General features: G+C 42.9%; 1 protein-coding gene across 2 annotated transcripts in view; it reads left to right on the top strand.

The window, feature by feature from the left end:
* Positions 1-9,608: 9,608 nt before the first annotated feature.
* taf2 (TAF2 RNA polymerase II, TATA box binding protein (TBP)-associated factor) overlaps positions 9,609-22,012 on the top strand; it is a 35,213-nt gene continuing 22,809 nt past the window's right edge. Inside the window, exons 1-10 of one of the 2 annotated variants that reach the window (XM_021308277.2) lie at positions 9,609-10,081; positions 10,241-10,295; positions 11,007-11,167; positions 12,762-12,880; positions 13,052-13,193; positions 13,339-13,570; positions 14,313-14,497; positions 14,587-14,700; positions 20,502-20,601; positions 21,771-21,856. In XM_021308277.2, the coding sequence (XP_021163952.2) occupies positions 10,032-10,081; positions 10,241-10,295; positions 11,007-11,167; positions 12,762-12,880; positions 13,052-13,193; positions 13,339-13,570; positions 14,313-14,497; positions 14,587-14,700; positions 20,502-20,601; positions 21,771-21,856 (1,244 nt within the window). In that variant the 5' untranslated portion in view covers positions 9,609-10,031. The remainder of the gene's footprint in view (positions 10,082-10,240; positions 10,296-11,006; positions 11,168-12,761; positions 12,881-13,051; positions 13,194-13,338; positions 13,571-14,312; positions 14,498-14,586; positions 14,701-20,501; positions 20,602-21,770; positions 21,857-22,012) is intronic. The other variant, XR_002426775.2, reaches the window with a different exon arrangement.

The raw sequence follows: 22,012 nt of genomic DNA, 5'->3' as shown, positions 1-22,012 counted from the left end.
GTTATCCAGGTGGGAAAAAGTGCTGCTGTTGTTTTTTTAAAATGTACATCAGTATTACTGAGCGCTAAAGTGCAAATAGTGTTACGTTTGCAATTATTTGGATGAGGGCTTCAGTTTGGTTACTCTCATTGGCTTAGACCTTGGAACCCTGTGGTGCGATGTCGGAGCCTTGCTCGGTGATGTCACGGTAGTCAGTGACGCTGTGATGTCAGCCACTGTGACATCATAACAAAGCATCTTTGTGACATCACAAGATTAGAACATGGAACTCACTATATAAGAGCAGATGCACAAAACTATATTTGTTTATGGGACTGTTTTGAATAGGTTAGACTTTTATTGCAACACAAGCGTCTCTGTGACATCTGAGCTCCACTCAGGACATTACTGAAGGAGAATCTGAGGATTGTATTCATCATAGCCTGTTACTTTGAGACAGGTAAGTTTTGTTTCTTTGTTAGCTTCCACTGACAGATCATGAGTTCTTCTGCCTGCTGGTTAAAAAGATGCTGGGCAAATTTGAAGCTTAAATGCTCCTTTTCATCTAAAAATCCTGAAGACACATCGAGTCCTATCAGAAACCAGGAGATGGCGGAGGCTAATTTGCCATGTCCAGATGTTGAGGTCCATCCAGAGAAGAGTGTTCCTATTTCCAGAGATGAGTTGATCCGGTTAAAAGATGGAATTTGTGATGCATTTTGTAATACCTTCATGTGTGAGAAAAACTATTCAGTCAGAAAATGCACTCAGAGGAAGGTTTCCTCTGACACGATGGTGTCTAAAATAAAGAACACAGATACTCGTTCTTTTTCACCTGAAATACTGGAGGAACTACTTGAGGAAATAATCGAACAATACTTCACGAACGTAAGATGGTATTACTTTGATGGTATGAGAACAATACCCACTACTCCTAGCACTGAAGAAGCAAGGCAGTCAAGACAGCAAGCATGTGGAGTGTGTCAGAGAGTGCATTATCCTCAGTGCGTTAAATATAACCTTTTACGAGCCATTCCTTGGAGCAGAACTCAGTTGTGTGAGTTTGGAAGAGAACTTGTGGACACAATGTACAACCAATTGATGTATTACAAGATCTATGAAATATCTGGAAATTTAAAAAGAAGATGTTTTTCGGACTCTAATGCCAATCAGATACAGGCAATTAAGCAGAAAGTTGAAGCCAGAGATCCACGCTTTTTTCCCAGCACTTTCTATCCGATGTCTGACAGAATGGCCACTGAATTCTTTGAGACGCAAAAGAAAAGGAAACACTGTTACAGAACGTTCAATTATTACATGGAGGTTGACATTTCAACAGACCTAACTTCTTCAAGCAGTGAATCAAGGATTTCAGAAGGCAACGGAGTTTATTGTTTCTCCGACAGAGCTACAGCTGACAAAGACTTCTTCCCAGGTTGCCCAAATATTCCATCATGTATTTGCCCTGGATGCTCCCACGGAAATGGGATTTCAAACACATCTAGCAACTTAAATAACAGACTCTTTGTTACTCTTGTATTTGTAAAACTAATACAGGCTATTAATGAAAACAATCCGACACCACTGGACTTCGAAGAATCTGTAGAGATCATCGAACATTTAAAAGAAAGGACACTGAAAGAAATCTGTGTCTGTAATTTATGCTCAAATAAGACTGTTGAACATTTGCATAAACATTTACTCGAAGACCTCTATAAGGAATTCGGGTCTGTGCAGTTATTAGTAGATGCAATTGTGTCAAAGCAACCAGCTTTTGAGCTGGCAGCTCTCCGGTTTCTAAAGAATCGCCTACGTAGGTTAAATTCCCAATCAAAAACACTACACACCATTAAACAGTTATTTTCATCTGTTGGTAAAGTTATTGCCAAGCCTTTTGCTGCGTGTGTTAAAAGTAGTTGCAAAACGTCAGAGTAAATCAAAAATGTGTAAAAATGTTATGTGTACAGCGACAATAGACATATAAAAATCACAAAGTAGTTTGCAATAAACTGATATAAAAACCCAAGGCACATCAGTATAGTAAAAAAGTAACATAAATGAATGAAACAGTCCAAATGGATAGTTCCAGGACCTCAGGGTCACTGAACAAAAGGCTCTGTCTCAGCCCAGTATAATCTACCATTAGTATTTTCTTATCTAGGATGGACCCTAGGACCACAGGGTCCATTCTAGATAAGTTTTGCTAACATATGTGTATAGATCATTACATTTATCTAGACTTGATGAAAGAAAAGCAAAAATAATTATTTACCCCTCAGGGTGTGACACAATGCACCTTAGTTTGCCAATGTTTAACAACAGTAGGAAAAGAACAGAGAATAATATGTGCATGACATGTTTCCTGCACATATTATTCTGGTGCTTCTTATCATTTACCTAAATAATACTGTAGAAAGTCCTCACACTACATGTGGCAGAGCAGTAGAGTGGGTGTTCCAATTATGGAGAACCTTTGGTCGCCTGACCTAGCTAACTTAATTTCTAGTCCGGATCCCTTTGCTTCACGTCTTCCCCTTATCTTCATGCATGTCTTCTGTCTTAATATTGATAATCAACGGCAGTAGTGTTGCCATATATATTTTAATGGGGATCATGGTCATTGCAGAAGTACAAGGTGTCAGGATCCCCAGGGGTGTGATTATTTATGTATGCTCCCTGCAATCTGTTCTTAATAATGATATTCTGAAATCTGCTGGATCCAGTTTATATAGCTTATGTTCTCATTATTTTACTAGTTTACTGTTAGATTTATTTAGCTTATATTCCTTTATTTTTGTAGTTTTGTTCCTTCTTAGTTTAGTTAGATTCTTCACATGCCTGGTCCATTATCTTATTCTCTGTTAGGTTCTGTTATTCTCTGCACCTGCCAGTTCATCGCCTGGATCATGTTTCTATGTCATTCCTGTAAGACTTGTTTTTTAAATAAAGTTCATCTACCCATCATGCTCCTCCCTTGCTAGTACACTGTAAAGTTGCTTTCACACTTTTTCCTATATTGCCATGTATGCTGCCATTTTGAAAAAAAAAACACATGGGCCTAGCAGGGAGTAAATTAGAAAGATTTTATAAAACTCAGGTCATCACACCTTGGGATTTACGAACTGTGTCACTTTGGATGTGCCCTTCTGGGCAAATCTTGTGTACATTGGAGCTCAGTGGTGTGGAATTCATAGAGTTCCGCCACATCATCACTGGGTAATTTTTTGTGATGTCACCATTTCATTCTGTTGCTTTTTTATAATAAAGTGACCATCTGGGAGTGAAATGCCCATGCTCTCTGAGAGTCCCAAAGTGGTCAGATAATTATTTAATAAATAAATTAAACAGCATTCTCTGCTTGTGAGTCAATTATCTGCGTAGCATGCTGTAAGTTTCAGTGATGTTTTTATTGTTATGTTGGCTAAAATTAGACATACGATTCATAGTTGCATTTTTTTCTGTAGCAGTGATGCCATTGTATGGTAGATACAATCTGTAACAGCTGTGGCACTGATGTGGTGGACGTTTGTGACACGTCAGAAACAACTCAGTTGTAAGCATCTCCTCGGTGCTTTCAAACCCTGGCATGCCCAGTGACACCTGCTGCACCTCCAGCACCACTTGCTACATTACACTGGACCTTCTAGTGGTGTCCAGCAGTGTGTGACCTGAAGCACTCATCAGATTGGGACACGCAATTAGGATGAGCTTAATGGAACAAGACAGCAGAGGACAATGAAAGAATCAAGCTACAGCAATAATTTATTTTTGATTACTTAGTTTAGATACAACTGATTTTGCCCAATTACATGAAAAGGACAAAAATCTTGGATTTTTTTAAAGAGCTGTATAGTATGTTTTATTTCAGAGTAGGGCTCCTGCTAAGGAAGAACTGAGAGACATGTACATCTTTTAAAAACGAAAGTAGAACAAGAAGGCTGGTCAGAAACCAGCAGTAGTCGTGTGCTTCTGTTGTTTTCTGACCAGTTCTCAGCTTCAACTGCAGCTGATAACGCCAGCGGAGCAACAGCGCTCCAGAAACAAACAGCAGGTGTGGCGTTTAAAAACCAACCAAATTTATGAAGTACAAATTGGTTGAAAAACTGCACTTAAGGCCTCAGATAAGCAGATCCCACACAGCCACACAAACAGCTGCTAGCTGAGATCTGCACAAGGAAGTGTTGAGAAAGGCGTGTCCTTTTCTGGAGGAGCCTGTTTGTTGGAGCGAAATTATCCACATAAATCTCTGTTGGGAGAGGCTGATCAGACCACAATTAAATGTCTGATCATTCCTGGATTAACACATTTTCAACCGTTACCGTTTATCCCCGCTGTCAGTTATTTATTTCAATATTCTTAGAACATCATATCTCTTTTCTAACATAACAAGGGGACGCTCTCAGTTCTGAACAATTTCTTTGTGCTGCGCTTCGTTTTTATGCCAACAGCAGCTTTGTAATAACGTAGGAGACGCAGAAAATCTTTCAGAGGCAACTGTATGTCGCGCTGTCAGGAATGTTACTGTTGCACTCAGCTATAGATGAGTTTAATGGCGTTCCATAGTCAGAGTCCCATAAGATTAATAAAAGAACCACACAGAATGAAAGCAATAATTATTCTGTATCAAATTTTGGCACTCCCAGCTCTAATTTTCCACTCATATATTTTAGTTATATGGGGCCCAAACTCACCCTGTATGCAGGAGGTGTGTCCTGCATACAGGGTGTGTGTGTGTGTGTGTGTGTGTGTGTGTGTATATATATATATATATATATATATATATATATATATATATATATATATATATATATATATATATATATATATATATATAGGACCTGTACATTTTCATTGAATCCTGCTGTCACCATAATCCTCACAAGTACCTTTCTGCTCATTGGTCATGCAGAAATAACCTCCATTGTGACAGATGCATCCGCAGTGGATAATCAATTAAAATAAAGTGTTTTTATAACAACAGTTGTTTAAGCTGATCTTTATTTTGTGCACTCCTTATTTAAAGGAGCAATAAGTAATAACGACATTTAGTGACAGGTACAACAGCCTGCCAGTGTCAACAATCTAAAATGCCGTTTCTAAATGGTTTGTTGTTGTTGTTGTGAAACCCCACTGATTGTTTTACTTACACAGGATAGGTATTTGCTCTTGTATTCTGTTCTATTTCTGGTCCACTTCTCTTACTGACTTTCAAGTTAGCAGGCTGCTGCTCTTTTGCCAACATAAAATACCAAATGCAGCGATCTGTTTTGGGAACCCTGGTAACTCTCATATGATTGGCTCAGGAACTACAAAGTAAACATGGGCTACACACTGAGCTGAAGTCGTTCCGGTGCCTCTAGGTTTGAATGGAGAAAAACTTGTCAAAGACATTGATAATGGAGAGGACCAATCGTTTATAGGGAATGTTACTTCAATCCTGGGTGACAAATGACAGTGATTTTGGTTAATTTTGCAGTAAATTATGTACTAATCATCATTCTAAATAGTAAACATGCTCAACTCTAAGGAATAAATTACAACATAATGAACAAAACAAAGGGCTGCTCACTGGTGCAGTTGGTAACAATGTCATTGGTTCTAATGGCAACCTGAGGTCTTTGTGCCTGGAGTTTGCACGTTCTCCCTACCACAGTTCAATAACATGGCAATTAACCTGGTTGGTTAAATTGCCCTTAGGTGTGTGTGTGTGTGTGTGTGTGTGTGTGTGTGTGTGTGTGTGTGTGTGTGTGTGTGTGTGTGTGTGTTGCCTGTGATGGAGTCACTGTCTAAAGTGTACTCCGCCTCTTTCACACTGACTGCTGCACCAGCTGTCATTGGAGATTTCTAAATAATTTTACAAGGTGTTTCTTCTTATCTTCCAGAAAAACCAGTAAGAGGATGTAAACTTCAAAAACTTTTTTAAAATTGGAGCAGATGCTGCTTATTACATGAACTACTAAGCAACATAAATTAAATACCGATTTGATTTAGAAAAAAATCATCCATTTTTAAAAACAACAAGTTAATTTGTTAACTTGGGTTCAGGAGCTAGACGACACCCACACCGCACCTCCAATTTCCCTAACAGCCTATTTATACCCTGTTCACCCATCCATCTCAGTCTGTTACGTTTCGTCAACTGTCAGACTCGTGACTTTCGCTTCATTTCGACTCACCATGGAAGGCATATTGTCTATTCTGCTCAACCCTTATGACTCCGTCTACTGTGGAAAATTATCCTCCTGTAACAAAACCAGCTCCAAGCCGTAAAGGCCTGCGCTCCATGATTTTTGACCTCAAACTCAGTCTCACAGCATATCGCCTTCAGTTCAATATACATCTGAGGTACATCCCTCTCCTCCAACTACAGTCCCATGGTTGTAGAATACTTAGAGGTGTTAGGTGACCGATTCGTTGTCCCGGGCCGCATCAAGGTCCAGGAGTCTCTTATCCAAGCAACATCAATAGATCCATGTCACAGCATGGTGTCCTTCCGCCTCCGGCTTCTAGACCTTCACTCAGACCCACAAGTCCCCCTAGAGGGAACCAGGTCGTATCACTCCCTGTGCCTGCATCCTCTGTTTGAACTTTCCCAGCTCAGATGTTTTTTTCATCCCCGTCTCGACAAGCTTCACAAAGTTCCCATACACATTCATCCCTTCATCCCTCCATCCCCTTCTCTACTCTACCTCCTTCTGGCTTTCAGTCTAGTTTGGTTCCTGATTCTTTTGAGAGTACAAATCACCATAAATTCAGCTCAGCCAAATGCTCCAGGACTTCCTACACCATTTCCTTCTGATCTTTTCTTCCCCTCTTCCCTCCCTCATTCTCAAATGTATGTTATTTTGGCAATAACAATCTCTCCATAACAGTTCCTACTGTCCAGCCCTCCTCATCAGTTCAATATCCTTCTCCCATTTCACCCACACTATACCAAAAAATTCTAAATGGTAATTGTGTAGATTTAGCCCTATTACTTCAGCCATTAGCCTTAGTCAGCCTGGGGAGTCACATACAAGTCTGGGATTTATGCAGTTAGCCAATCCATTAGGTCCTTGTACCAAAGACCTCACTTCCGCCGAATTTGCTCTGGCATTCTCACTGCTCATATGCTCAGTCTATCCAGATCACGGGTCCAAATCAGACGTTTATCTCTCCACTTTTCTTGACATGGCTCCCCAGTTCTGAGGCATCAGAGGCTTCTATCAGTATCACATTCGTTTCGCTAACCAGGCAGCAGGCTGCTTATAACAGTTCAATCAGGGGACATACTGGGGTTCACTTGATTCTGAATAGTACTTGCATTTTTGCAGCTTGCACATTTTATTTCTTACAGTCTCTGCGGTGTTCCATCCCATCCAGCCCCTGCATGTACATCTATCATCCCTCTCCGCTCTCGTTCTTCATCTTGCACTAATTCAGTCTCTGATCAACGGTCCCCCCACTGCCTCACTCCCTCCCATAATTCCCTCAGTTTATATCCCAATAAAGGTGTCGGAATAAAACAGGGCCGTTCCATGCTGTACCAAGGATGCAGGATGAATGATTTCAAAGATCTTGGCTGTTCAGTTTCCAGCTTCAGATTGCTGCACACCTGTTCCTCTGTGGCCCACGCCAGGAATTCCTGCCCCCACAATCCTACTTCCACAACAGATTGGCTAAGAAGCCATCTTTCCACTCCAGTAAAGGTGAACACTCTCATTTCCACACTTAAACATTAGCCTGATAAAGATTTATTTTTTCTTGGTAACAGGTTCACTCATGGTTTTCACCCGGGCATAGACATCCTTCCAGACTCCACCTATCACTGTCACAATTTTCAGTATGCTCTATCTGATCCTGACTCAGTTGACTCTCTCTCTCTTATACAAGTACATTATATTTAACTTTGTCTTGAAAAGTATACCAATACATTTTTTAAATATGTATACCACATGGAATTCAACACATTATTTTCTGCAAATATACACATTTTAGCGAAACCTCACTGTTTTTTCTTAGATTTTTTTACTTCTCTTCTGAAAACTACACTTGAAGCTCTTCACTGTGTGTGTGCCCTCTTGTGGCTTGATAGAGTAGTACATTATGACAAATGCAACCACCTGGAGGAAGCTTGAACTTTTAAGGACAAGTTTAACTCATGTTGAAAGAAGCATGTGGTGGAGGGAAGTAAAACATGTAGTCCTCCTCGCACATGCCAAGTCTCAGGAGTTTAAAAGTAAGAGTTACACTATACACAGATTTTTTTTACTGCACGCAAGAGTAGCTTGTCATGAAGCCACTTCATGTTGCTTGGAGTTGGAGAAGGAAGGTCCCGTGCCATGCAAAGGCCGACAACTTGGCCCTGCTCTTCATCTGGCAGTTCAGAATTCTCTGCCAACTTAACATAAGAGGGTAAGGAACGCAGAACAAAGGAAATATGGGGAGAAGGAAAAACAAGGTATTGCTGCTGCCCAGCTAAAAAGAAGCAAAGCAAAACAAAAAACACAGAATTGAACTAAACAAAGAGGAGAGCCTTCCATCGGATAATAACTTTTTATTATCCAATGGAAGGTTTTGAAACCAATCAATGTGATTGTTTCCCAAATATCCAAATTGGGACAGTCTTCAATCATGACTGTGGCAGTGTCTAGGGAACCTCCAAGCAGAACATGTGTGACGGATGGGCTCAGATGGTACAAAAGAAATACTTTGTTGTATGTTATTTAACAAAGAGACAAAAGGTATTACAATTTAATAAATGTATTGATTAATATATTTTATATTTTAATAAAGAAACGAGTTGGATTGTTCACTTAAATTTATTTCTCCCTCACATGTACAATTCTGAGCAATCACTGCACACCAACAATAATTTCTACATATTTTTGCGTGCTTTGCGTGCACATATATTTTTTTTAATTGTCTGGAAAAGTGTTCTTTAAAATTTCCAGGTCATTCCAGTGTCTTATAACTACCCTACCCTGCTTGTAAATAGGGCTGGAGCTTAAGAGCCTAGAAAAACTATTGTTTTGCACAGCTTCTTACACATGTTGGTACTCTGTAACTCCATGGTACTTAATTTGGCACTGTGATTCAGCCTTAATTTGCGAAATACAGCAATAACAAATCAATAAACATAAAACTATGGTCCATCTGTTGGGTTTCTGCAATGTTCTCACCAAGTTAAAAACTCATCTTCAGAGCCTATCTCAGCCCAAATTTGTGGTATGCACCGTGTGATCTACTTTCAGTAGTTATCGCGGGTTATTGCGTCCGTAAACTGCAGAAAATACAGGCAAAGTTGCTGTCTCTGCGTTTACTCCCGTCTGGCTCCTATGCCAGCCTTGATTAGGAGAGACCCATCCAATATGGCGTCGCCGCAAGATGTGCTCCAGCACGTAATGCGGCGTTTACGTAAACGTTGTCTATGCTCGATGTCTGTGTGTCTGTGCACTACGCTACTACTAGGGAGGCTCCGCCCACATATGACGTAGTTTTAAACGTTCCTGTTTTTATTCACATGTTTTTAAAAGTAGCAATATTAATAATGATGTGATAATCTTTATGCAAATCTATCCCATAGTTGACATGGCAATAAGTTCGACGGGTTGGTTAAAAAAAATATATGTTTGGTAGTGATTTTTATTTATTTATTTATTTTTTACGCGGCAGGTCAAAGGCTACAAACAAAATGGCGGAACACCGACGAGCTGCAGCTACAGCGCTGTGAGGCTCTACTTTAACGTCGCGGGGTCTCCTCGCTGCAGGAGCGGCTGAACGACTCTGTCGTCCTTTTGCCCCGGCACGGAGCTAAACGCGCCTCTCGGCTGTTTTCTGGAGAAGTACTTCCGCGGAGGACTTTACGCGCGTCTCCGGCGGAACACAGACCGAGGGGAGCCCACAGCCGGGCGGCAAGCAGCTGCAGACCTGGCCGGAGCAGATCCGTTGCTAGTTGGAGCTCTACCTAACCCAGAGGGTCTCCGTGAGGTCCAGAGGGTCTCCTGCTGCGCTCCGCGAGGAGGAACGTCCCGGATGCATGAGCCGAAACCTCCCAGCAACAAGCAGCAAAGATGAACAAGAAGAAGGATAAGGGCTTCGAGAGCCCCCGGCCTTTTAAATTATAAGTATTTCTCTGTCGTTTGTAAGAAAGCACTAGAACCTAATTTAACAGCTGGAGCAGAGATGGGTGTTTTGAAACAGACAGAGACGGTGGCATTTAGCGCGTGTTTACTCTGTTTGTAGCAACAGCCGCAGGTTAATTTCCCTCTGTTGCTTTTACGACCCACCAGGTGGTGTGCATCAACAACATCAATTTCCAGAGGAAGTCCGTCATCGTGAGTACTGCTGATCTATCTCTGTGGGACTTTACATCCTCCTGGGTCTGAAAAGGGATGGCAGGGTGGACACACACACACACACACACACACATGGATGATCTCCTCTAAAGGGAGATCATCCATAAACTCACAGTGAGCTGATGTGTTCTACCAATCTGGACGTTTAAGACTCAAAAATGTGCCATTTCTGGTTTAACCAGATGACGACACTTTGATGGAGATCTCTCTTCCAACGGTGACCTGGCTAGGAGGTCATCAGCACACATCAGGATAATTACATTACTGTTAGATTATACAAAGCACATTTCCAAACAGCCATCCATCCATTTTCTGACCCGCTTATTCCCTCATGGGGTCGCGGGGGTTGCTGGTGCGTATCTCCAGCGTTCCATTTCCAAACAATGCATTGAAATAGTCAGTAGTTGTGTTAATATAATCAAGAACCTGACCCAGTTTAGCAGTTCCAGAGAACAGAAGCGGACATCACCGTATCCGTGACGCAGACAGGCAGTGATTGATGGATTCTTGTTGTCGAGCTGTGAAGGTGGAAAGGAAGTCATCCAGCGGGAGCTCCCTCCTGATAATCGTTTCTCCTTAGAGCTCTCTGTGGGACGGGATCAGTGGACCTCGGGTCATTTGTCTGTCTCTGGTGGTCACAGTGACCGTGGGTCTGAGCTCTGCTTCCTCCTCCTGTGCTCTCTGCTGCAGGGCTACGTGGAGCTGACCATTTTCCCCACCGTGGTCAACCTGAACAGGATCAAGCTGAACAGCAAACAGTGCCGCATCTACAGGGTCCGCGTCAACGAGCTCGAAGCCCCTTTCATCTACAATGACCCCACCCTGGAGGTGTGCCACAACGAGTCCAAGCAGTAAGTACAGTTGGGGGAGGGGGGGTCACAGAAGGGGCGTACAGCCGCGACGGAAGTGAGAGCTGCCGAGTCCACGGGTGGAAATAACCACGGCAGCGCGGGAGGACGCACGCCTAGCTGCTGCTATCACGCCTAGCTGCCAGAATCCAGGAGCGCTTTGAAAGAAGAGCAGCAGGAAGTGCCTTGACTAGCGTAGCTTGTGGTTTCTCATGATGCTCATTTGATACCGCGATTGGCTAAAACCAACCTTTGGTAGGCGGGACCATGTCCAAGAATCGATCTACTTATAATGTTGTTTGCACTTAAGACTGTAGAGGCTAAGAAGCGCATCGCTACAACTATCATCACAGTATTAATAAGGACGTTAACTCACACCAATCAACTCTGAGGTCACATCTGAGCGATTGGCAGGTCAAGTTTAGGCTTCAGTGAACACCAACATTCATACTGTATTCCCAGCACTATTCCAGTTTTTTCCCTCTTGGAATCATATTCTTTGCGTTTATTTTTACTTGATCTTGGACCATTCTTCATCGTTTTCATTACTTTGCTGGGAGATGCTAATAGCCGTTAGCCACTTCCTTGTTTATCCCCTGCTGCACATGCGCAGCGACGTACTTCTATTATTATAAATATACACAAAGGGCTTTATTTACAAACAAATTGAACAAATTGAGTGTAAAACGGCAAAATAACAACTGATGCACCGGCAGGACGTGATAATCTTTCATTAAAACGTTGCATGCAACCAGAGTGAGTTATTGACGTATAAATGAAGGAAATGTCAAATAACGTGGCTATGCACCTTTAAAGTTATTTCCTACAAGGTTCTCCTAGTCGGTAAGAAAATTTGCCAGTTTGGCTTCAATAACTACTATTTATCTGCAGTTGCAGAGTTATTACGGTTCCATAGGGGTCATAACCCGTTACGTAATATATATAAAACTGTAGTTTCTGCTCGGAGCCTTTATTTTATATTTAATTTGTAGAAACGTGACTAACAGGGTGGCTGTCTGTTCTCTGGTTCTAAAGCAGAAATGAAGGCAGTGTCTGGTCTGTGGCCCAGGAACAGCTGCTGATCAGGGCCCAGAATAGATTTTTGGGCGGACTTCTTGGTGTGTTGTTTTGTTTTTGCTATTATTGAGACGGGGCATTTATCTAAGGATGGGGCTAAATGTTTGAAAAACGCAGTGAGGAGCTGTGAATGTGGCTTTCTGCGGCTAAAGCACGGTGGAGGAGCTGTAGTAATGCAGGAGTTCTTTACAGGGGAACACTCAGCTCCCACTATTTCAATCCTGTATGAATGAATTTACCCCTGTGTGGTTTAAGACCAAAATAAATTAAAACTTAAAAAGTTTTAATTTGTACCATGACTCCACCGTGTGAAAGGAGGGGTTGACATAAATAATTTAAAGCCTCCAAATAAGAAGCTTGATGCTCTTAATCAGGGATTCCAGCCTCTGCGTTCTGATCTGTAAAGGCCGTTTGTGTGTTTAGCGACGGGCTCCTGCAGACATCTGCCAGCGGATCTGAGCTGGAAATGTTTGGACGGCTTTCTAATGGCGGTGAAATGGTTGGATTTGTGTGTGAACAGGCGGAACCTGAACTATTTCTCCAGCGCCTACACAGCAGCTGTAAGCGCCGTGGACCCTGACGCCGGGAACGGAGAGCTGGTCATCAAAGTTCCCTCTGAGCTCTGGAAACAAGGAGACGGTGAGATGATGTTCAGCAGGACTCACTAGCTGAGCTTTAGTATGAAAATGTACATTTTTACACAGAAAAAGGATAAAAGTGACGCTCAGATCAAAGCAGTTGGCCTTCATCACATTGTTGCCAACATGATGCAGGTGGTTTTCATAAAAAGGTGTCTGTGTTTGTGTCCAGATCTGAAGGTGTTAAAGGTTTACATTGAGTTTTCCTTGGACCAGCCCAAAGGGGGTCTCCACTTTGTTGTTCCTGATGTGGAGGGCAGCATGGCAGAGAGGGGCGCCCACGTGTTCTCCTTCGGATACCAGAACTCCACAAGGTGAGACGTCAGTGCAACGTCCTGATGGTGTGGAACCGCTTCAGTGTTAACAGATTCTTCCCACGCCTTAGAAGCAGGAATCATGGGAAATATTCCATTTCGCAGCATCGTGTCATTTCATTCCCTGAGTGGCCTCCCTCCCCAGGTTCTGGTTCCCCTGTGTGGACTCCTATTCGGAGCTGTGTACCTGGAAGCTGGAGTTTACTGTGGACGCGTCGATGGTGGCCGTGTCCTGTGGGGACCTGGTGGAGACCATCTACACCCACGACATGAGGAAGAAGACCTTCCACTACGTGCTTCCCATCCCCACTGCCGCTCCCAACATCTCCCTGTCCGTGGGGCCCTTTGAGATCCTGGTAGACCCCTACATGCACGAGGTAACCAGAGAACCAATGCCCCCCGTTTCTCCCTGCACAGCTGGTTTAAAACCTCTGTCAACAATCTGAAACCTTCACACGATTTCTGTTTACCCGCTCACATAAACCTCTAGAGCCCTTTTTTTCTGGCTGTATTGGGCTGCATGTCTGAGCCCCAGAAAGCTCAAGGCCATTGCAGCTCCCCCTTCCCTCCAACTTTACCAAACCCAGGGCTGGGTCCGCCGTCATTGTTAAAGCTGAAATCCTGGATGCCTGCAGGCTTCTCTGTTAAACAGTTTAACAAACCATGAAGAATGATGTCGGCTATAATTATTAGAGATGCTTGTGTTGACCAGCCTCACCTGGCCCCTGTTCTCCTCATCAGTATAGCAATTATTAAAGTAAAACCTTTAAACATAAAATCTTTTCCTGGATTCATTCATCAAGTTCATGTCAGATGTCATTTTCTCCAGTAAAACTCTACAATACCACACAAATAAAAAGAACTAATGGTAACTGGCACTATGCAGGATGCTGCAGGGGTACCGCTGTCTGCCGGCCTGTTTCTCTTCCTCTGATACAGGGCCGGACCACTCTGCTCCTCACTGCTAGATCTGGATGAATAGTGTCTGTAATGTCCTCTAACGGCCACTAGATGTCTCTAGACAGCAGTGGTCAGTCTTTAACACAGAGCTGTGCAGGTTTAGCGCCGTTTAATGACGTCTCCTGTACTGACGCCCTCAGCTGTGCTCCTGTCCTGCAGGTGACCCATTTCTGCTTGCCGCAGCTGCTCCCTCTGCTCAAGCACTCCATGTCCTACCTCCACGAAATCTTCGAGTTCTACGAGGAGATCCTGACGTGCCGCTACCCGTACGCCTGTTTTAAGACCGTGTTCGTGGACGAGGCCTACGTTCAGGTGTCGTCCTACGCCTCCATGAGCATCTTCAGGTTGGCGTAGACACAGCAGCGTTGTTCGCAGGGACATGTCCACGTCTCGGACCCAGGGTGAAACGTCCCCCGTCTCCTTTCTGTTTCAGTACCAACCTGCTCCACAGCCCGATGATCATAGACCAGACCCCGCAGACCCGCCGCTGTCTGGCTCAGGCCCTGGCCCAGCAGTTCTTCGGCTGTTTTATCTCCAGAATGTCATGGTGAGACGTGCTTTTGTGTTTGCGTCGCGAAGACAAAACCTCAGACTAAACGGTCCCGATTCAGGAGCCATTACAGAATACCCTCACAGCCATTTGTCATGTTTGCGTTTCCCTTCTTCTCACACCAAGCCCACCACCGTGACTGGGCACCAGACCACCCCTCCAAAGGTTGTTGGTTGTGAGCCTTCAGGGCTTTAAAGGGAGAAGCTAGTTGGACTCTGTGATAAACCCTAGCCCACATGTCGGTGTAATGGAACAGAGCTGTCAGCATGTCCTAGCTGAGTCCTGCAGTGAGATGTAAACAGCTTTCAGCAGAGGTTGGCGGTCTTTTTGAACAGCGTGGTACCATTTAGCCCACAGCGCACTGAATGGCTGCTGATGAGAGATTAGCAGCAGTCCTCAGAACAAGCAATCAGAATGTGTCCCAGCCCCGTCGTTCATGGATGATGAATTGATGTTACTGTTGGGCAGCCGTCTAATTCACACGGGCTGGTTTGTTCAGCAACACACCCGGTGCTGTGAAGAATCCAAATGGCTGAATTACTTCATCATCATGTCACCTGAGCTCTGAGAAGCCTTCTCATTAGCTAATCATTTCAATTCACTTTATTTCTGTAGCTCCACTTCACCATACGAGTTGTCCCATGGTACCTTTTAAAAAAGGGAAATCAATCCAGTCATGCCGACTGATGCCAAGACGGTTACATGCCTTCCTGATGATATCAGTCAATGCAGTCAAGTTCAGCTTATGATTCTGGGTCCCCCCCCAGAAAACTGGCTGAGCTTTGTAGTAGCTGCAGTAATGGACCGGGTGTGGTGTGCGTGGAGCAGCAGTGGTTTGTGGTTCTGTTGCCCCCCCTGTAAGTAACTCAGTGGGGGAAATCCTGTACGTAGGGTACAAATTAAGACTAAAGGCTTTTTCACATGCAACACCGTTCCTACAATGGAAATCAGTCCTTTTATTTGACCAGATACCCTTATATGAGGTGAAAACATGGTCCACTAAAACCTTTGTTAAACAAATATGCTTCACCTGATTCAGTCCAGATTTGCTGCAGTTCTAGTCAAGGTGTGGATCCACAGACTGAGGGTTCTCCTATTCTTTCAAAATGTTTTTGTGGCGTTTTGCAATGTTTATTTTTGAAAAACATTAGTCGAGGCGCAAAGATTTTTATTAATTTTTTTTCTTTGTTGAATCACTTATAAATCAGACATAATGACCTTTGCAATAGTGCTTCCACTGAAAGAATATTCTTTTTAAAGCTTTACCTTCACACAGATGTTTTGAAGTTTTCATTTACACTTTATAGCTGTGGAGCTGTACTTGTCTTATATCAGGTATGTCATTTCAGGTAGAAATTGCTCCTAAACCCCTCTGGGCTTAAATATAATTCATCTTCTCCTTTAGATAATGCCAAGGAGGGATAGAAAAAATGGACTGAAAGTATAGATTATTGATCTGATAGAGAATAAAGGAGAATAAAGTAGTGAAATCAAAATATTTTTCACTGTTGTTATTTTCTTTTGCCGCTCTTAGCCAAGCTAGAAACTAGATTGCCACTCCGTACCGTTCCACATGTAGTAGGAGCGCCATCTTTTCCTCCTCATTCATCCTCCTGGATGCTGTCTGACCTCTAAACAAACGGCACATGTGGGGCCTTCTTTGTGGAAGAAGTGTGTTCAGCAGGCTGCTGTCATGCAGAGAAAGATCTCGCTAAGGCGTGAGGACTTTTAACAAAGCGTGGCACCGCTGTTAGCAATTTAGCAGAGCGGGGGGCTCAGTGGGGCCCATAACAGAAAACAGGCAGGACTCATTACCCTGTCAGACACAAAGAAAAGCAAAACAGCTCTTTACCACACCCGTCTGCATTAATTGACGAATGGAGGAGATGCTTGTTGGCTTGAAGGTCTTCACACGCTTCTCTGTGTCCATGAACAAACTCACACGCAGACGCTGGCTGTCAGTATTTTTGGCTCAGTTGACGCTTTGTTCCTCTTGGAGACATGCAGTGTTCACTAAAGCTTCAAAGGGGGCAATAACATGCTGTCACGTTTGTAACCTGTCCCCTCCAGTGGTCTCACACTCCAGTCCTCCAGGGTCGGTGTCCTGCAGCTTTTAGATGCATCTCTGGCCCTCCACGCCTGAATCAAATGGCTTAGCGGCCCCACAAGCGGGTAGTCAAGCTCCGCATAGCTCTGCTGATGTTGGAGTCGGGTCTGATGAAGCAGCGACGCAGCTAAACGTTGCGGGAAACCAACGCTGGAGTTCCAAGACTGGAGTTTAACACCACTGAGCTTCTCAAAACAAAAATGAAGTTGTTTCTCATCATCCAGCTGTTCCAAGAAAATGACAGTGTCAGCATTTTTGTTTTTGAAAACTCCATTTTCTGCATAAACTGTAAAAAAATTGTTAACAGAGCTAATGTTTCTAAGAGCTCACTTCACACTCTCGCTACGTGGAGCGGACCAGCCTCTGCCACAGAGGCAGATCCTGTAGCTATCAGGCTCCTCTACTGTGGAACCAACTCCCACTTCCACAGGACCTGGCACCTCAAGAACCACCAGCACACCTGCATTCGGGGACGAAGTGCTCTGTTAGGAACATACGGGGTAATCAGAGCTCTGATATATGATGGAGCTTGATTATTAAGGGCTTAGAAGAACAATTTTAGATTATATTCTTGATTTAACAGGAAACTAAAGAAGGGAAGCTAAAATTGGAGAAATATGATCCCTCTTGTTGATTTTCATCAGAACTGAATGCTTCAAACTGCATTTTGTGGACTTCCTGATGGTAAAGAATTACAATAGTCCAGCCTTGAAGTAACAAATGTATGGACTAGTTTTTCAGCGTCAGTCCTGGACAGAATGTTTCTAATTTTGGCAATATTCCGGAGGTGAAAAGGGAAAGGTCTCTGGCACTGTTATTTTTTGGAGATCGCAGGCTGAAAAGTTTGGGAACCCCTAAACTAGGAGAAATGTTTTTGTTTCTGCTTTGTCTCTCTGTAGAATAGTTTGTTTTCTAGTAATGTAGGTCTCCTAAACAGAAACTTCAGGGAGAAAAAACAAGTGAATTTTGTTTTTAAGTGTTTTGACTTTCCTAAACCTAAAACTAAAAATTTGAGGGCATGAGACTAAAATAAGGAAAGCATGACCCAGTTGTACTCTCAGCCAAGGAGGGTAAATCTTTTTTTTTTTTTTTTTTTTCATGTACTCATATGTGCGCAGACAGCATCGGCTCCACTACTAAAAGGCAGCCAAGGTTCAGCGCAGCATGAGGCCATGAAACCACCAAGGTTGAAGCAACCTATTGTGCCTCTTTTTAACAGGCTAGTAAATCTGTGATGATACAATTATTGGAGCAGTGTGTGTGTATTGTGCCAAGGATCACCCCCAAAACACCCAAGGGGTAAAACATCTGACCAAAATGATGAGGCAGCTCAAGTTTGACCTTCATTGGTTTTGAGGAGTTGTCTGACATTGGAAAGCTCTAAGCTGTGTGGGCTGAAAGGAGATGGAAATGACAAAGTAGGTCTTGTGGAAACCCAACGTTTTGAAGGTGTTCTTGTTCACATCATCACATCACAGCACATTGCCTCATAGACCCTGCTGGACTGCCAACGTGAGGTCATTTGTTGGCACTTAGCTTAAAGAGGAAGCCAATTAGCTTACAAAAATGACCAGATGTGTTCCAGGCGTGTCAGAGGATCCACTGACTGTGTGGTCATATGGTGATTTACAATCAGTGTTGGGCCAGTTGGTCTTTTAAAAGAACTAATTCAAAATTCAGTTTCGCCTGGTTAAAATGAATGAATTCATGCTTAAAGTTCACCATCTAAACGCTCTGAGCTCCAAGAGGAACTACTGGTTCCTTTATGTCATTTTGCCTGTAACACAGATAGCCATAGATAGATGGCTACAGACAGTGGTGATCACAGTCGTGCTAATCCGAAAAAGGATCATTGCGGAGCTAGCTTTTTGTTCCTTGAATTATCAATCACGTGATGTTTAGAAACTGTTTGCGGATCGGTTAGCATCCACTTTATTGGGTTTTGATACGCGTAAGTACGGTAACGTTCACGTTCTGTCCGTGCACATCCCCACAGACTTCTCCACAACAGTAGCAGTCACGGTTCCCCAACACATCCATAACAAACACAAACATGTTGCTACTCAGCAATGAAGAAACCAGATTTTATATGTGCTTTTTAATAAAAAATATATTGCACATTATTAGAATATTGATATTATTGACGTGTAATAAATCATGACTTTTTGGGTTACTTATTGTTGTAACGTTTGCAGGGTTTCCCCCAGAAAAGAGGGTAAACCTGTCGGTAGGTGTCGTGTTGAGGTGCAGGAGATGCTCGCAGAATTGTGTCATGTCTTGTGGGGGGGGGGGGGGGGGGTAGACTTGGAATGGGGAAGTGTGAGGAGCTTTGTGTGATGCAACTCGAAGGAGGGGCGCTGCCCATTAAGCAGAGACCGTAGTGTGCGCAGAGCTAATAACTGCTTGCGCTAGCTTATTTTGACTGGGAGGTATTCTCCTGGACGGGAACTTTAAAGACCTTTTTATGTTGCTCCGAAACACCGAGGCATTACATTTTTTTTTTTTAAATAGTCTGGCAGGAGGGGAGTAAAGTCTGGCGACCTGCCAGGCTTAAGATACGGTGGGGGAAACCCTGTGTTTGTTAAAGAGTCAGATAACTGAGGGGAAAAGGGACCTCCGGAAAGGCTCAGCACTGTGTTCCAGGCTTCCAGCAACTGTTGCCACATCTGCTTTTTCATTTATAATGTTTACAAGGTAGAAGTAATAGAGCTGCTTGTTTGTTTTCTCGCAAGAACTGGCAACACTGGCTTCCAACACACACTCGTTTTTCTTTTTATATAAAGCTGTCTGGGCACAGAGAGATAGAATATTCTTCTCAATGCTTCCACTACCGTGTAAAAGATCAAAATTAAACATAATTTTTCCTGAACAGGGTTCTCACCAGCAGATTTCAGCGTAACGGACCGTTTACGCTGTCAGCTGTCAAAATTCCGCTCATCTAATTAACAGCCCATTGGCTAACACCTGGAGTCCCTTTACACAGGGTTTCCCCCGCTGACCCATTCACTCACATTTGCCCAAATCGTTGCACTTCCACTGGCAGTAGCACACAGATACGTCTCCTCCCTGCAGCCGTACACCTGGTCCAAATAAAGAGCTGCTGTCGGAAGTTTTAAAGGCCGCTAAAATGTGGCGAACAGAAGAAAACATGCAACCATCCTCATCGAGAAGATAAACCCCAAACCCTTTACGGACAAACTTTCCCTGACAGACAAGAAAAAGGAAATGCTGAAAGGTGCTTCATGCTAAGCTAGCGGTATGACACAGATGCTTGAGATGCATCAGGCGATTTTACATGATCCTGTAAACCGACTGCTACCCGTCTGATTGGCTTGAACACCAAATAACTTGAATGGTCGTTTTTTCCTGCTGATGACTATTTGCACACCCTTTAACTTTAAGTGACTGCTATCTGTGTTTTTTGACTTGAACATTTAAATCTTTGCCGATGCTAAGGACTATATGCACTCTTTTAGCTTCTCAGAGTGTTGTTGGTGTATTCAACTTGAACATTATGTCTTTTTTTGTGCCTGTGTGTTATGTCTGAGCCGGTGTCTCAGCAAAATTTCATTATGGTTGCATAATGACAATACAGATTTGATTCTTTACTCTTGATGAAATGAACCTTGATGACATTCAGCTGTATTAGTGTCCCATGTGAGACTAATGTCCCGTGCTTCTACTCCTGCAGGGCTGATGAGTGGGTGCTGAAGGGCATCTCTGGCTACATCTATGGCCTCTACCTGAAGAAGACGTTTGGCGTAAATGAATACCGCCACTGGATTAAAGAGGTAGGTGTTGTGCTTTTAGCTGCTCCTGCTGAATTTTATTAAGAGCCACAGTCATAGGTAACAAACAACCCCTTTCTGATTCAATAGCATATAACCAGCTTTAACACCAGTAACTCTCATTTGGTTTCTCTATAGCTTTAAGTCTATGCGGAGGAATTGCAGCCCACTCTTCTTCACAGCTTTGCTTAATTTCTTTGAGGTTTGCAGTCTTTCATTTCTGCATGGCTCTCCTAAGGTCTGAAGTGCAGCTGAAGTCTGAACTTTGACTAGGTCATTCTGTCACTTGTTTTGTAGATTGGTTGCTAGTCATCTGTGAAAGCGTCTTCTTTTGTCTGTTAACTCCTCTCAGTCCTTAGATCAGTTTAAGTCCAGACTGAAAATGTATCTCCTTTTAACTGAAATGAAATTGCAATGGAGTATATCTTGGTTGTTACTTTTTTATACTTTTATTGATATTGTATTGCTAATTTTATTACTAATTTATTTTATTTTCTATTTTATACTTATTCTTATCTGTGATATCAATAACTATTTGTGAAGCACTTTGGTCTGTTAAGGTTGTTTTTAAATGTGCTATATAAATAATTTTTCTTTATTTTTATTAATCTTTCACCGCTGTGTGTGACAGTTGCTACGAGGTGTTTCTGCTCATATGCTATATTTGGATCCAGCCAGGCATTGTGTCGTTATGGCCAGACCTCTGTGCTTTTGTGTTGTCCGTCCAAAGGACATTTTTCCAGAAGTCTTCTAGTTTAACTTGCTGCCATAATCTGCTCAGCGTGAAGAAATGTATTCACTCTGATCTTTCTCAAAATGCTAACTGGGGCCTTTAGACAGCAAGGCTCCAAATGTCTCTAAACGTTGAAGACTTGATTTAATGTGATGTAATCGGGTATACATAAATGATGCTGCCGAACCTTTTGGACCTTTATGCTGACTGATATCTTTGTCTAGTGTGATCCTCCTGATCCTTTAGAACCTCTCTGCACCTTAGCTTTATGTGGAAACCTTAACGAATACAAAAACACATGCTACCTTGCTAAGTTCAAGTCTTTCTGATGGACTTGAAGAAATGTAAATAATGTAGAACAATGAAAGAAATATAGTCAAATTGTGATTATTCTATTTTATTATGTCATGTAAATGTACTTTCCTGTGTTGTTTGTCAGGAGCTGGACAGGATTGTGGAGTATGAACTGAAGATGGGAGGTGTTCTGTTGCACCCCACCTTCAGTGGAGGCAAAGAAAAGGACAAGTAAGGGCTTCATTTGCTCTGGTTGTATCAGTTACAACCAGAGCAAAGATAAATGTTCCTGAACATTTATCTCCAGAATTTAACTTCCTGGAACCTGTAATCCACCCAGTGTGTGCTGCTCCATTGCAGGGACCATAAGTCTGGCCACTTCTGATG

The sequence above is a fragment of the Fundulus heteroclitus genome, chromosome 3 (assembly GCF_011125445.2).
Source record: "Fundulus heteroclitus isolate FHET01 chromosome 3, MU-UCD_Fhet_4.1, whole genome shotgun sequence".
In the NCBI taxonomy this organism is placed as follows: Eukaryota; Metazoa; Chordata; class Actinopteri; order Cyprinodontiformes; family Fundulidae; genus Fundulus; species Fundulus heteroclitus.
The sequence above is the reverse complement of the archived record's forward strand: the minus strand, read 5'-3'. Positions and strand labels throughout refer to the sequence as shown.